Source organism: Periplaneta americana, chromosome 14 (genome assembly GCF_040183065.1).
Source record: "Periplaneta americana isolate PAMFEO1 chromosome 14, P.americana_PAMFEO1_priV1, whole genome shotgun sequence".
In the NCBI taxonomy this organism is placed as follows: domain Eukaryota; kingdom Metazoa; phylum Arthropoda; class Insecta; order Blattodea; family Blattidae; genus Periplaneta; species Periplaneta americana.
Window position 1 is genome coordinate 52,745,297 of NC_091130.1, and position 16,666 is coordinate 52,761,962.

Genomic DNA, 16,666 nt, shown 5'->3' on the forward strand with positions numbered 1-16,666 from the left:
ATATATATATATATATATATATATATATATATATATATATATATATATATATTTGTGTTAGTGGGGAGAATATGAAATGTTTAATTTGTTCGAAAATTCTTAAGGGCGTGTTAAAATTGAACATGCGACGACACTACTCTACTCTTCACAAAGAATATCATACAATAAAATAACAGGTATGCTGGACTGTAAAAATAATTTATTTTGGGACGTCTGTATAACTGTTGGTTATACATAATAATAATCAGTATATTACAATACGTTTACACTCAGTTTCGCATGATATACTTATAGTTTCTCGTTTTATTTTAGGTAAAATATAAATATTTTGATAAATTTGAAACAAGAAAATACAAACACAAATCACACACGTATCCTCAGTCTTAAACAAAAAACTTCTTGCTAGCTATGTTCTAACTTGGAATATTGAAAAATCAATGAAGCCCTTTACAGAATGAGCATTTGTAAAATCGTGCATACAGGACGTTACTAAAATACTGTGTCCAGAACAAAGTCACAAGTTTAAGAAAATTAAATTGTCTCCAAACACAGTTCAGAGAAGGATTTGCAAGATTGCAAATGTAATTGAATCTGAAGTCGAAACAACAATTAACTAGTTTGTAGCTTACTCACTTGCATTGGACCAAAGCACATATAGAAATGACAAAGCTCACCTAGCCAATTTCATCCGAGGAATTAATGAACACTTTACTTTGTCTGAATATCTTTTAAATGTAATTACTCTGGAGGAAAATACAACTGGAGAAGATGCTTTTCAGGTACTGAAAGACACCATAGAACAGAAAGGGTGAATTTGCAACGGCTTGTGTCAATAGCAACAGATGGGGCTCCAGCCATGACTGGTAAACGGACAGGATTGGTGGGCAGGCTAAACAAATGGTTGAATGATAAGGGAGTGCCTGTAAATGTAACATATTTGCATTGTTTAATTCACCAGGAAGCACTGTGGAGTAAAGTTGTAAATATAAAATAGATGATGGATGTCGTCGTACGATCGGTCAACACAATTAATGGTTCCTTCCTAAAATATCGCAAATTTCGTAAGCTGTTAGAGCAATTAGGCCTAAGAGAGGAATATGAAGATTAGGTAAGATTTTTATGCATATGCTTTATTGTATATATTGTTTCAGTATATCTACATTGTTCATTGAAACTAATTGTTCCCTTTAATTTACAAGGGAAGAACATTCAGGAGCTGGAAGATGAACTGTTTGTTACTGATATAACATTCCTTGTTGGTATTTCGGAAAATTTCAACTATTTGAATTGTCATCTGCAAGGACACAATCAGAATATAATCGACATGTACAATCGTGTTACATGGTTTGTGGCAATGCTAGATGTTTGGAAAGTGCAGCTTATGCGAAATGAATTATTCTATTTTCCATGTTTGCATTCGCTCACGAATATTTCCCAATCAAAAGTATAAGCTTCATAATATGTCAAAATAATATACAAACGTATGATATTTCTTATCCTTTTGATGTTATTATTTGTAAACATAAGCAGATCGTTGCCGCAATCCCCCACTGACCGCTCCCATCTGTTGAGATACGAGTCTCTCCCCCTCCTCTAGCCTTACAGCACACTGTGTTCGGCGGGCAGCATCGAGAGCACGAATGACTATACGCTTTTTGGAGACCTCTGGTCACGAAGCTCAATACGTAGGGAATATGCATCCATAAATAGTTGCTAATCACTAGGATCGCTACTATCGCCTCATCACAGACAACGCGAAATAGTACCGGCACAGTCTATTGTTCCTAGTACCCTCACAACTCAAGCTTCGTAACTGTATATACTAGACTGTGGTTATATCTGGAGCAAGTAGAGCAACAACGGGGGAAGGGGTAAGATTTACTTCCTAAAAATGCAGAATGGTAAATAGTATAGTTTTTACTCTAATAAATTAGGGAGGTATTACGCGGGAAACTATGAATGAATTAATGAATAATATAGTTTTAACCCTTCTTCGTTACCAAAATGTCAAGTTTATAATGTATAATTTATTTAAATGAGATAAAAGAAATTCAAAGTCACTTCTTCTTCTTCTTCTTCTTCTTCTTCTTCTTCTCTTTTTGCCTCACTGCGTCGGGTCTGCCTCGATCCATTTCCTCAATCCTCTCTATTCCTCGCCATTCTTTTCAGTTCCCCAATTCCTTTCCCTCTTTTCCTTGCCATCATCTCAATATTATCCATATACATCGTCATTGGTCTTTCCTTCCCTCTTCTCTCTTCCGTCATTGCCTCCATTACTTGCTTTGGTTTTCTTTCTCCTCCCATTCGCACCATGTGTCCATACCATTTTAGTTGTTTTCCTCTTACCTTCTCTTCTACTGATTTGTGTGTTAATTCGTCTGCAATTCTCTCATTTCGTATTCTATCCCTCTTCGGTAGCATTTCCTTTCAATTGCTGTTATATTACTTAATCTCTCATTTGTCACTGGCCAACTTTCCCTTCAATACAGCAGGGTTGGTTCTATAACGGATTTGTATATCTGTGATTTTCTTTTAGGCAGCATTTCTCAAAGTCACTTTACTATAAAATAACAAACTTCGAACCTTTGCAACAAGCACACTTTCTGCCTGTGGTTAAAAATAACACAACATGAATTCAAAAGCTGTTTAAACATTGTCGTCCACACCTGTGGAGTAACGGTTAGCGCGTCTGGCCGCGAAACCAGGTGGCCCGAGTTCAATTCCCGGTCGGGGCAAGTTACGCGATTGAGGTTTTTTCTGGGGTTTTCCCTCAACCCAATATGGGCAAATGCTGGGTAACTATCGGTGCTGTTCTTTGTAATGTTTCCTTGCAGATCAAGTAATGTTCGGGGATTATTATACACACTTTAGATTGTAATGTATCCCCATAGAAAATAATCGCAGGAAGTAAGATCGGGTGACCTGGGTGGCCAGATATTGTTACTGATCTCTCCCCTCCAAAGACGCTTTCCGATTCTTGCAAGGAGAGATCCGTGGTATACGCAGGTGCCGAGTCCCGTTGAAACGAAATGGATTACTTATCTTCTTTTGTCAATTACGGCATGAATCCAGGTAATAAAATTTTATTTAAATAGACATGACTGATAACAGGGTTCCACCTAGCCTCATGATTGAAAAATTAGGGAGCTATAATAGGCAGAGATCTCAGGTTGAAGATATGTTTGTCAATGACACACATGTCGATTCGTAGCAGTGATCCTGCATTGTCCCTATCCCATCTGGTAATGACGCAATTCACTACTAGATGGGATAGGTGCTCGTTTTGGTTTTGGATCCTCGTATGACTATTACGTTATGGAGTTTCAAGGTATCTATATATAAAAAGTTCAATATATTTATTATTTAGGTTGAAAACCTCATACTTACGGCCAATATGTTTTGTGGATAAATGAATGTTTTCAAGAGATATTTTTATATTTTTTTTTACGAAATTTTAATTTAAAGTGCCAAAAAATATGGGAGATGACTGAGACTGGAATTACTTGCCTTATTTGATTGGTTTCTGAACATTGAAATTTGTTTAATGAAGTAGTGGAATTTTCTTAAAAATTATAATTAAAATATCATCTACTGTGCACTGATATTTATGTACAAAATTTTTATTTCAACATTCAAACCCTACTCCAATATAGAATTTAAGATCTAATGTTCAAACCGTTTTCGAACGACTATATTTTTAAATATGCAGTAGAAATAGATTGAATGTTTTGTGCTGCCTGTTAGTTTATATCATTTACACGCAAGACGGGAGGCTTTCGCACAATTTTCTCTACACCACAGTTAAATGCCAACAGATAATTTAGTATTGTTAAAATGTACAAAGAACCTTCAGATTCCCTTGATGATACAGACCCCTGTCAGGCAAACATTTCATTCATTCAGTAATTCATAGTGTTCTGCCCAAAGGCAGGTCTTTCATTGCAAACCCATCATTCTCCAGTCTTTCCTATTTTCTGCCTTCATCTTTGTCTCCTCATATGATCCATATATCTTAATGTCGTCTATCATCTGATATCTTCTTCTGCCCCGAACTCTTCTCTCGTTCACCATTCCTTCCAGTGCATCCTTCAGTAGGCAGTTTCTTCCCAACTAGTGACCCAGCCAATTCCTTTTCCTCTGTCTAATCAGTTTCAGCATCATTCTTTCTTCACCCACTCTTTCCAATAGTCTACAGCTTTGTTCGTTATTCTGTCTGTCCACTTCACATGCTCCATCTTACTCAATATCTACATTTCAAATGTTTCAATCGCTTCTCTTCACTTCGTCGTAATGTCCATATTTCTGCCCCATACAATGCCACACTCCACACAAAACACTTCACTAGTCTCTTCCTTAGTTCTTTCTCCTGAGGTCCGCAGAAGATGCTCCTTTCATATCCGACATAAGGGTAGTAATATTACTTACTTACTTACAAATGGCTTTTAAGGAACCCGAAGGTTCATTGCCGCCCTCACATAAGCCCGCCAGCGGTCCCTATCCTGTGCAAGATTAATCCAGTCTCTATCATCATACCCCACCTCCCTCAAATCCATTTTAATATTATCCTCCCATCTACGTCTCGGCCTCCCTAAAGGTCTTTTTCCCCTCCGGTCTCCCAACTAACACTCTATATGCATTTCTGGATTCGCCCATACGTGCTACATGCCCTGCATATCTCAAACGTCTGGATTTAATGTTCCTAATATGTCAGGTGAAGAATACAATGCGTGCAGTTCTGTGTTGTGTAACTTTCTCCATTCTCCTGTAACTTCATCCTGCTTAGCCCCAAATATTTTCCTTAGCACCTTATTCTCAAACACCCTGAACCTATGTTCCTCTCTCAGAGTGAAAGTCCAAGTAGTAATATACACTACAATAATGTATTTTGGACGACGAGAGTCAAAAAGTTATATTTTTAGAATGTCAAATAACACCGAATTTATGTTTTTGTGCGAAATAATACCGAAATTTTCATACCGAAATTTAAGGTTTTTATTTATCGCAAATAGGATCCCTATAATGATTAATTCAATGCTCTGAAGTTAAATTAGTCATTAATAGCTTAAAAATAAACTACATTAGTTTACGTTGATCTAAAATTAATAGGATGGAAATTTTTAGCTTCGAAGGGAAGAACACTTCTTCCTCAGGTCATTCGCTGAATTCATCACAGTGAAACAGCACTTTCAGAATTACCATATATGAAAACAAAGCACTGAAGTTCAATGTCCCACCAACGCCTTGATTCCGTTATGGTGTTGTACATGAAGGTACAAATGGCTTCTGTACTACAGGAATTAATGCACTAATATCTACCATTTCAAGACAACTTTTCCATTAGCAAGCAGCGAGATCTGCATTGAGTATGATCAATAATTTGATTTTTGACACTGCCGTTTATTGTTCTTCTTTTTCTTCTTCTTCTTCCTTCACGCGTTGGACATTATTGTCTGTAGCAATCTACATATCTTGTTCATGCCACCGTTTTTTGGGTCTTCCTATATTCCTTTTCCCTACCGGTTTATAATTCTTAAAATGAAATGGTAGTCTGTCTATGTTCATTCTTTGTACATGGTTTATCCACTTGGTTTTATACTCTTTAGTTTTATCGTTCAGATTATATATATATATATATATATATATATATATATATATGTATATATATATAAATAATTCCTTTCTTATATCTTCACTTCTTTTATGGTCTAGTTTCTTATAGCCAGCAACTGCTCTTAGAAATCTCATTTCATTTGCTTCAAGTTTGCTTTTATTTTTCTCTGTCATGATCCAAGTTTCGCTCCCATACAATAGTTTTGGCACTGACATTACTTTATAAAACTTTATTATTGTGTCTTTTTTTGCTTTATTTTTCAAACACCTTTTTATAGTGCCATTAAGATGATTAAATACTTCCATTTTTTAAATTTGATCAGACTCTTTTTGGTATGATACATTGCATCCTAAGTATGCCGTTTATTGTTATATCATGAAATCAAAATGTTTCATAATTTTATGAGTTTGCAATAAGTTTAAAAAAATTTTATTAAAATACATATTACACTGCTGTTTGTGAAAAGTACAACACCCAGAAAAAATGGCCCGAACGACTCCAAATTCGGGAGATGTGTAGAACAGTGTACCACCAATAATTGATTGCGTTTCCAAAGAAATGGCGTACACATAGGCCCAACAGTTACGTCTCTTGTGTCACCAGCAAGGTCAGTGTTATGCCTTGCTCAGTCTGTGCAGAGTTTCCAAACGAAGTGGAAACGTGAAAGCTAGAGCAAGTATGCCTCGTCGACGTGGAAGGGCGCAATATCAGCACGTGAGTGAGTTCGAACGGGGCAGAATGGTTGGTCTCCACGAAGCAGGTTTGTCATACCGTGACATTTCGGCTTGTACAAGGCATGCTACTATGACAGTGATGTGTGGAACCAGTGGATAGAAGAGGGTCGTACGCAGAAACGAGCGGGTACTGGACCACGTAATGTGACCACAGTACGGGATGACCACCATCTTGTCCGCATGACCGTGATGGACCATAGAGCTTCATCCACAGTGTTGAATCGACGTTGGAGTACTGCAACAGGTGTGGACCTGTCTTGTCAACGGTTCGCCGCCGTCTTTTGAGGGCTGGACTAGTGGCTCGCATGCCGTTGCGTCTGCTTCCATTGTCCAGTAACCACCAACGTCTCAGACTGCAATGGGCACGTGAACGCCGTCACTGGTGTGCTGAGTGGCAAAATGTAGTGTTTTCGGACGAGTCTGGCTTCAACTTGTCCTACAATGATGGCTCCATACGTGTTAGACGCTACCGTGGTGAACGCAATCTGAGAGCCTGCATTGTTGAGCGGCACAGCGGACAAACGCGTAGTGTGATGGTTTCGGGCGCCATTGGATACAATATGCGATTTCTCCTCCTACGTATTCAGGGCAATCTGAACAGCAACCATTACATTAGGGAGGTTTCAGAATGCGAGGTACTTCTTCAGGCAACTCTACATGCCATATTTCAGCAGGACAATGCCTGGCCACATGTGGCGAGGATTGTGCAAGCCTTCTTCGAAGAACGACGGGTATAACTGCTTCCCAAGCCTGCACGTTCGCCAGACATGTCGCCAATCGAAAATGTCTGGGATATGGTTGGTCGGCAACTTGTTCGTCATGACCCTCCAGCACCCATTCTTGACGCTTTGTGGACTCGCATACAAACTGCGTGCAGGGAGACTCCCCGGGAACATATCCAGGCCCTCTTTGATTCCATGCCACGACGCTTAGAGGCTCTGATTGCAGCGCATGGAAGTTTCACACCATACTGAAATCTCATGGTCACAGATCATTTACAGTTCTGTAATTCTAATCATTTGTGTATTGTCATGTACCTAATCTTTGGTATAAATTTCATTTCAGTCACATGCTAATAAATTGCAACAGTTTTTACATTTAGTAGATGTATGGTGTAACAAATGGAAAGTTAAAATGAACCCTAGCAAATCCAATGTTATTCAGTTCACCTATAAAAGAAAAACTGAAAATCAATCCATCACTCTACAAGGTGAAGACGTATCACATGCTGAGTCAGTGCGGTACCTAGGTCTGTACTTGGACAGAAAATTGACTTGGAATACACATATAAGCAACCTAGTGAAAAGACTCCGACATAAATTATATCAAGTTAAACATCTGTTGAAGGGTTCATCACCACTGCCGTTACACTTGAAAAGACGTACATTTCTCATTGATCAGACCTATATGGATGTATGGCTGTGGTATATGGGGATCTGGATCCAATTCCCAAATCAGACGAATTCAGACAATACAGAACCGGGTCCTTCGTCTAATCGTGGATGCACCCTGGTATATCCGCAATGACAACCTACACAAAAACTTCAACGTGCCTACAGTTGAAACCACCCTACGCAGCTCCTACATACGACTTCATCGCTCACCGGTTAACCATCAAAATGAACTGCTTAATACTATCCCAGAACAACTTCCACCGCCTCGCCAAATAAGAAGATTAAAAAGAAAAAGACACTCAGATCTGTTGTTTGAAGATTAACATTTTTGTTTTGTTTCACAATTGCCAGAGGACAGTCATAGGACTGCAACCTCCATACATGTTTCTTGTGTGCTTTTATAGCACAGTATTTATAATTTTTAAGCACAATTGTATTGTACATAATTGTATAATAAAGTTTTCTTATGATTGATAAAAAAAAAAGTAACATGTATCCTTCTTGGTGTTGCAATTTCCACAAACATTAGTGTATAAAATCTAAAATGTTTGATGCTCTGTATCTAGAATTCAAGATTTTGTAGTTAAGTTCTTATTACAGAGAACGTCTCAATTATTAACGACTTCACAACGTAACAGACCTTTAGTCTAATGAAGGTTGGTGATGATTATGGTGGTGGTGGTGGTGGTGGTGGTGATGATGATGATAAACCTGCTTCGGGATTTAACAACGTTTAACACAAATAAAAAACATAAATATGAGCCGCTGAGAGCAGAAGTGGTGTAAGTCAAAATTGGGTAATGAGGGTTAAAGTAAACATTCTGTAAAATACAGCGCAAGGTAGCAATTAATATTCAATTTATTTAAACTATTAGTAGTCAGTGGATAGCAAGAAGGACATATTAATTGCTACTTTGCGCTGTTTTTTTACAGAATTTTTACTTTAAACCTCACCCAATTTTGACTTACACCACTTCTGCTCTGAACGGCTCATAGGCCTATATCAAGCGGTCAATGGAGTGTTGAACGGTGAAGAATATAAGTTACACATGTAACGTGGTCACAGACTCCTTACTTTGTTCATATTTGCCATATGGTCAATCTATACATCAAAGAATGTATCTGCATTTCAGAACAAGAAAGATAGAAGTCCGGACATTTACTGTCTCGTAAAAGACTGAGGACAAAACAAAGTTCATTACTTGAGTACCGCAGAACAATTTCATTACAAAGTCACTTTTCTATGGCAACCCGATCTTCCTAATTAGTTTCTTTTAAAAATTTTCTCTTGGATTGAATTTCATTCGAACATCTAAAACCTTAAAAATAGGACTTCTACTTTTGCTCGGATGAGCAGATATGATTACACACGATATTAAAAGAACGTCTAAATTTAATAAAGAAATTTAATCTCCCTCTCTTAGGAACAAAAGTACTGCTCTATTAACACAGGCAATTAGATATTACAGGGCTCTACTTTCACTACAATACTCACGTGGTTGATGTGGTGATGGTTAAGGTGAGTCGTGTTGCAGATAATTGTGAGATCATCTTCAGGGTTTAGCTTAGACACGCGCTTCTTCCAGTCTGTGTGGCCACTTTTCTGAAGTGCAGCTAACCTGTAACACCAACAATTTTATTAGGATTGATCGAATTCTTAACAAAGATATTTCGAAGAAAATAATAATAATAATAATAATAATAATAATAATAATAATAATAATTACTCTAATCTTCATCTTTTACCGTCTCTGCAGCTCATCTCTAGAACTCTCTACCACAACATGTCAGAGACTGTCGGACATTGTCTAGTTTAAAAAATAAACTAAAATTGCATTTTTTTCAATTCTGATTCCTTTCAGTTATAAGCCCTTTCTGCGATAGTTTTGTAAAAATATACAAATATCTTTTTCCTTCCTTTCCCCTTTTTGTTCTCTTGATCACTAGATGAATTTATTACCATACCCCTTTTATTGTGAATTTTATTTAATTTTCGTATTTCTTTTCTTTTTTATTATTTTATTACATTCCATTTTGTTATATTCTTCCTTACGTTCTTCATAATAACTATTTGTACTAAATGAGTTGCTTTTACTATATTTCAATGTATTTTACTTTCTTTTTTTCTCTATTACGGTATTAGTTTCATGTTGTTTAGTGTCGATTTATTATGCTATTATCATTATTTTTTGTAATATGTTAGTATTCTGTTCTTTAACTTTTTGTTAAATTTTTCACTGATTGTATACTAACTTAACTCTGCCAGTATAAATAATAATTTATTTATTTATTTACTTATATTTAATGTGCTGTACAACAGCCAAAGGCCAATTACAGTTCAATTACAGTTCAGCATAATAATAATAATAATAATAATAATAATAATAATAATAATAATAATAATAATAATAATAAAATTATTTATTTGTTCAGTCTGGCCCAAATCGGTCTTGCCACCTGACAGAATAACTCAAAATTTTTGAATACATATAAAAATACAAGACAGAATAATAATAAATACTACTACTAATAATGACAATAATAATGAATCGACAATATTTACACAATGTTTATATTTTAATTTGTTAAGCCTTTAAAACTTATATTCTTGTTTACCTTTTTCGCGTGTATTTGGCGAGTTGATAGAAAATAGGCCGTATGGCAATAAGTATATAGGCATTTGCCTTGATTAGTAATAATCTTAATCCCATAACAATTTCAATGCCGTGGGACACAAGGTAGAAGAACTTCCCGTGAAAATTTAGATTTAGCCACCAGAATTACAAATTGAAAACAACATTGCCACAACCACTGTATAAGATATATTATACAAAACTCCACAATATGAAATCAAATTTTTGTAAGAAATTTAAGATATACAAAAAGGGTGTAAATATTTAGTGACCGACCTTAAAGAAATTTCGAAAGAATTTTACTGGAATTATGAAAATATACAAGCAATTGAATAAGTGAAATAAAATATATCCATTTTGAATTCATCACCATCATCATCACCATCATCATCATCATCATCATCATCATCATCATCATCATCATCATCATCATCATCATCATCATCATCATCATCATCATCTCCATATTTCCTGATCCACTATTGCCCTTAAGGTCCTCTTGGTCAATCCATCTACTTCTTCGTCGCTCGAAATTTCGTCCTACTGGCTGGTGTGAATATGAGAAAGCTTGTTTGGAGATCCTTTCTGCTCTCGTTCTATTTACGTGACATTTCCATTTTTGTTCGTGTAATTTAATTTCGTCTATTATATTTACTAACGTGGAGTGTTTCTCTACTTTGAATTCAATTTGACAAATATAAAGTTTCGGAAATCGCATATTGTTTTCTGCCATGCTTCGAAGTAAAATGTTATTTATTTAACCATCAACATATTTACTGAATATTTGAGGAGAAAAATTCGCTCCGGCGCCGGAGATCGAACCCAGGTCCTTGGTTCTACGTACCAAGCGCTCTGACCACTGAGCTACGCCGAATTCAATCCACAGCACCGGACCGAACCACCCTCTTTGAATGTTTCCTTTTGGCCTGACTCCAAGTTACGCATATATGTTGACGTTTTATGTCCAAATCAACTGCCATTATACCAGGAGCGCACTCAGCTGAGTGACTTATTTGGCTGGGATTCCGCAGTTAAGTGGACAGTAATCTGTACATAAATATGCACTGCTAGCTATGAGAATATTAAAGATATTTTTATTAATTTGTCCTACAGAATAATATCTGTAATATTGACAATTAATATTTAATATTTGGAGTCAGGCCAAAAGGGAAACATTCAAGGAGGAGGGTTCGGTCCGGTGCTGTGGATTGAATTCGGCGTAGCTCAGTGGTCAGAGCGCTTGGTACGTAGAACCAAGGACCGGGTTCGATCCCAGGCGCCAGAGTGAAGTTTTCTCCTCAAATATTAATTGTCAATATTACAGATATTATTCTGTAGGACAAATTAATAAAAATATATTTAATATTTACTGAATGTTACTTAGGCAATAGAGTTCAAAGCAGCAGGGATTAATAAAATAATTAACACAGCATTTTAATATGAAAGCGCCTAACAGTCGTCTTTAGTGTTACTTCCATGTAGCGTCAAAAGTTTCTACTAACACGAAAAAAAAATAATAAAGCAAAAGTATCCTAAGAATAAATAAATGACGGAAACCTGTTATATTTTCACTGATGCATTTAAAAAAGTTTAGTAACCCTACGAAGATTTGAACTTACAATCTCACGAACTCTTAGCTATCGCACTACAAACTACGCTAAGAGTTTTACTGCAGTCAGAATGGCACTGTAACGAGCAATGGTCATACTCCACTTGAGAACATGTTATACAGTATGTAGTGTTTGCGTTACAATATTCACTGTTTAAACACTCTGAACAATCTGTCTGTTTTAAATCTCTTACATGAATTATTTTCTCGAAAGATTTTAGTGATTAACAGTTGTGTTCCCCATTGTAACTACTAGAAGAATATACGTAATCTTTCGAACAAAACCTGGCTGTCCCGAGCGCTCACGGAAATACCCGATTTCAACTTAGCTCTCAGACGCTGGTCACTTTCATTTTGATCGAGTGTACTATAGATAACATCATGTAATTCATATTAGATATAATACTTTCATGTTATTAAGGCTACGGTGAGTTTTTGAATGTTTAAACCGAGAACTAGATGCTCCAAATTCTTGGAACTGTTTGCTGGTCCCATCATCGGAGAGAAACAGATAACAAACGAGACAAATAAATTCTGACAGTCGTCTAATTACTCAGCTGGCCACGTTACATCGAGATATCCTTGACAGGTGACTGACGTAACAGTCTCAACTGAGTAGGTTACCTTCCTACGCGACTAAATGAAGATTGTAATTTGTGTAACACACTTCAGTTATCCAACTCTTCCTGAAGATGGAACTAAAAGGAGTTCCGTAACTGTGTAGACAGACCCCTGTAACATCCTGCGGGACAAAATTCCGGCACATCCGGCGACGCTGATATAACCTCTGCAGTTGCGAGCGTCGTTAAATAAAACATAACATAACATAACATTTCCCCAATAATTACACATAGGGATAGCTTATAGCAGTGGTTCCCAAAGTGGGGGTCGTGTAAGGAGCTGAGGGGGTTCGCGAGATGAATTACAAAATAATACAAAAATATTTTATTATCATATGTGCATTTATTTTGTATTTAGAAACATAACCATAAACAACGTTAAATTAAAAATGAAAAAAAAAAGTTTCAGTAGTTATACAGGTTGATTCACGAGGATTTACCGTCCCTTACGGAACTTATTTCCGAAGACATTCTAAGCAAAAGATGTCATATAAACATTTGTCCTAATCTCAATATTTTCAGAACTATACTAATTTGAAATTGTTTGTAAAATACCATTATTCTTGAGTTTTGAGGGTAAAAGAATGTTACAGATAAAGAATGAACTGTTCAGGAGTATCATTTATTTAATTAGCTAATATTCTGAAGCTAGAAATGTGTTTTGAATTCCATAGTTGCTTTGTACAATTTTTTTTCGATTTTTAACTACAAAATTACATTTTCTTACGAATTTATCACAACAATTGTTACAAATCACGCTACTCTTGTAAATTCTTTAAGACTGTACATTAGGACGCATAATTAAACTGTAAAGAATCAAGTTCCTAAAATCGTATGACTTGTAACAATTTTTGTGATAAGTGCGTAAGAATAATGTAATTTTTAGTTAAAAATTGAAAAACGAAATCTGTACAAAGCAATTAACAACATATTTTTAGCTTCAGACCATTAACTAATTAAAGAAATGACACTTGTGAATAGTTCATTCTCTATTTGTATTTTTTTACCCTTAAAACTAAAGAAAAAAGGTATTTTACTAACAACTTCAAATTAGTCTAACTCTGAAAATAATGAGATTAGGACCCATGTTTATATGACTTTTTTGCTCAAAATGTATTCGGAAATAAGCTCCGTAAGGGACGGCGAATCCTCGTGAATCACTCTGTATATTAAAAAAATAATCAGTGTAATAAATGTGTCTGTTTTTATCTTATCTTATCTTATTGGGTTATTTTACGACGCTATATCAACATCTAGGTTATTTAGCGTCTGAATGATATGGTGATAATGCCGGTGAAATGATCCGGTGTCCAGCACCGAAAGTTACCAAGCATTTGCTCGTATTGGGTTGAGGGAAAACCCTGGAAAAAACCTCAACCAGGTAACATGCCCCGACTGGGATTCGAACCCGGGCCACCTGGTTTCGCGGCCAGACGCGCCGACCGTTATTCCACAGGTGTGGATGTCTGTTTTTCAGACACAAACTTCTCAAATATGAACTCCATAGTCCATAAACAATGATATAATTTTCAAATTCAAGGACATTTCCCGCTTTTGTTTTGAGAAGACAAGAAATTTATTTTGCACTACTAAGATTTATTTAAAATCATCCGTCCTCAAGAGAGGTTGACTACTGGGATCCGGAATTATAAACAGCAAAACATAAAGAAAAGTGAAACGAGTAAAATAATTATTCGATTTGTGCATTAAAACAAAAGTTTGTGTTAACATATAAATGATAGTGTAGAATTTGAAGAGAGGCCTTCAAAATTTTCATCACTATCTTCTGAACGTCATAAAAGGGAATTTTAAAATATTTAAGGATATTACATGTAAATTTTGGTAAACAACCTCTCGCGCCGAATAGTAAGCCTGTAACATCCCAGTTGTAAAGCGAAATTCCATATTTTTCACTGAGCTAAAGGAGGCTAGCTTGTTATCAGAGAGGTAAAACTTAAACTCAGAGGGATTCAATCCGGCATCGGAATTTGAATCCGATGTGGCTTATTGTGTAATCCATCAGCACTTAGAGCTGAAAACCCGGGTTCGAATCCCGGTACCGGAAAGAATTTTTCTCCGTTTTCTCCATTCTTCACCATTTGGTAATGCAGAATTCCTGCACGAAAATATCGTATGTACTTCTGTACATTATAGTAATATGGTAATATAACTGTTTTATAAACTCTAACTTTCAGCTTTTTTGAGAGCAGACTGGATGACAAAAACTTCTCAACCGAATAATAAGAGGCATTTCCCATATTTATTCTGCATTTAATTTCCTCCCGAGTGTCATTTATATTCGTTACTGTTGCTCCAAGATATCTGAACTTTTCCACCCTTTCAAAGGATAAATTTCCAATTTTTACATTTCCATTTCGTACTATGTTCTGGTCACGAGACATAATCATATACTTTGTTTTTTTTCGGGATTTAATTCCAAACCTATCTCTTTACTTGCTTCAAGTAAAATTCCCGTGTCTTCCCTAATAGTTTGTGGATTTTCTCATAATAATAATAATAATAATAATAATAATAATAATAATAATAAATACCTAAACTCAATTACTGAGCACGGAAAACAAAGGATCTCAAAATTACCATTTCTTTATTTATTTCATTACTTATTTACAGTACTTATTAACTAATTATTGCATTCATTCATTCATTTTCCAGAAGCATGCTTAAACTAGCAACGGCAGTAGTGTCAATGGAGTGATCAGTAGCATATAATATTATATATGAGAATTACAGGAATAAACCACGTGGTTTAAATAGTTAATGACAATTACACGCGCACGCACACATTCTTAATATTCTTAGTGACTCGAAACAACCCGTACAGAACGCGGAAAATCTGATACAAAAGCTTATTGCTTTATTAAAAGTATAAATTTACATGCAAGATGACAAATCTTCTGCTTATGTCCATGAAAGAATTTCATGTTAATGTCCATAAATAATAAACTTTACTAAACAACCATTAAGAACTTAGCACTGAAATCTATATCTTGTTTACATGTGTTATCAGCATTTTATGGTTGCTTGATATATGCAGTCCTTCACAGATGCACATTCCTGGATTGAATGCATTCTGCATCAATAACAGTGACTCAGCATTTCATTCAGGAAGTCTTGAGATCAAATTCCGAGGCTGACTATTGTCACTACGGTTTATACGGACTTGCAAGTCCGTATTGTTTAAAAGAGTTTCATAGGCGTGGTAGTGAACAAGAGTGGAAGTATTAAATAAACACACCAGAGTCGAGATACTTCACCAAACAGAGTGACCGGTTATCGGCAGAATGTTCGCTAAATTTCCGAGATTTTTCGTAACTATTTTCAGAATAGCTCTGTGTCTCTTCAGTCTTAAGTCTGAGAAGTTACATTACCTACATTCAATATAGGCTACATTGCATCTCTATTGTAAAATAAGGTGGAATTTTAATGTATGACGATCACATATATGGAATTGACAATGCTTCAAAACAATGAAAGAATATATAGCATATTATCTTTAGTATGGCAATCGACAATATTATGAAATAGTGCTTGAACTGTTCTTAATATACAATCGAACATTTTTTTAAACAGTTTATATCTCTGACTAGAGAATCGGCAGTATATTAATATCATTCTCTTAAATATACAATCGATGATGTTTCAGAATGATGCATTGGTTGTTCTTAAAACACTATCGACAATGATTCGAAACAATAAAAGCGTGGTTTTGAGTATGGAATCCACAATGTTTGAAAACAACGCATACATTATTCTTAATACAGAATCGACAATTTTTCGAAATAAAGTATATTATATTCTTTTGAATAATATTGAATCGAGAATATTTAATCGATTCTTCTTAAAATAGAATCGACAATGTTTCAAAACAATACATACATTCAATAATTTCAAGAGAAAAATTGTTCCAGGGCCGGGTATTGATCCCGAAACTCTTCGCTTAGCGCACTAATGCTCAACTGACTGAGCTACCCAGGAACCATACACGACACCGTCACAATTTTTCCCTTTATATCCACACAACTGAAATGGGCTGACAAGACGCCA

At 35.7% G+C, this 16,666-nt stretch overlaps 1 protein-coding gene across 7 annotated transcripts in view; it reads right to left on the reverse strand.

Annotated features, from left to right (window-relative positions):
• LOC138713282 (microtubule-associated protein futsch-like) overlaps positions 1-16,666 on the reverse strand; it is a 1,205,925-nt gene that overhangs the window by 105,082 nt on the left and 1,084,177 nt on the right. For all 7 annotated transcript variants that reach the window (XM_069845262.1, XM_069845261.1, XM_069845263.1 and 4 more), the window contains one exon: positions 9,235-9,358. In XM_069845262.1, coding sequence (XP_069701363.1) covers positions 9,235-9,358 — 124 coding nt within the window. The remainder of the gene's footprint in view (positions 1-9,234; positions 9,359-16,666) is intronic.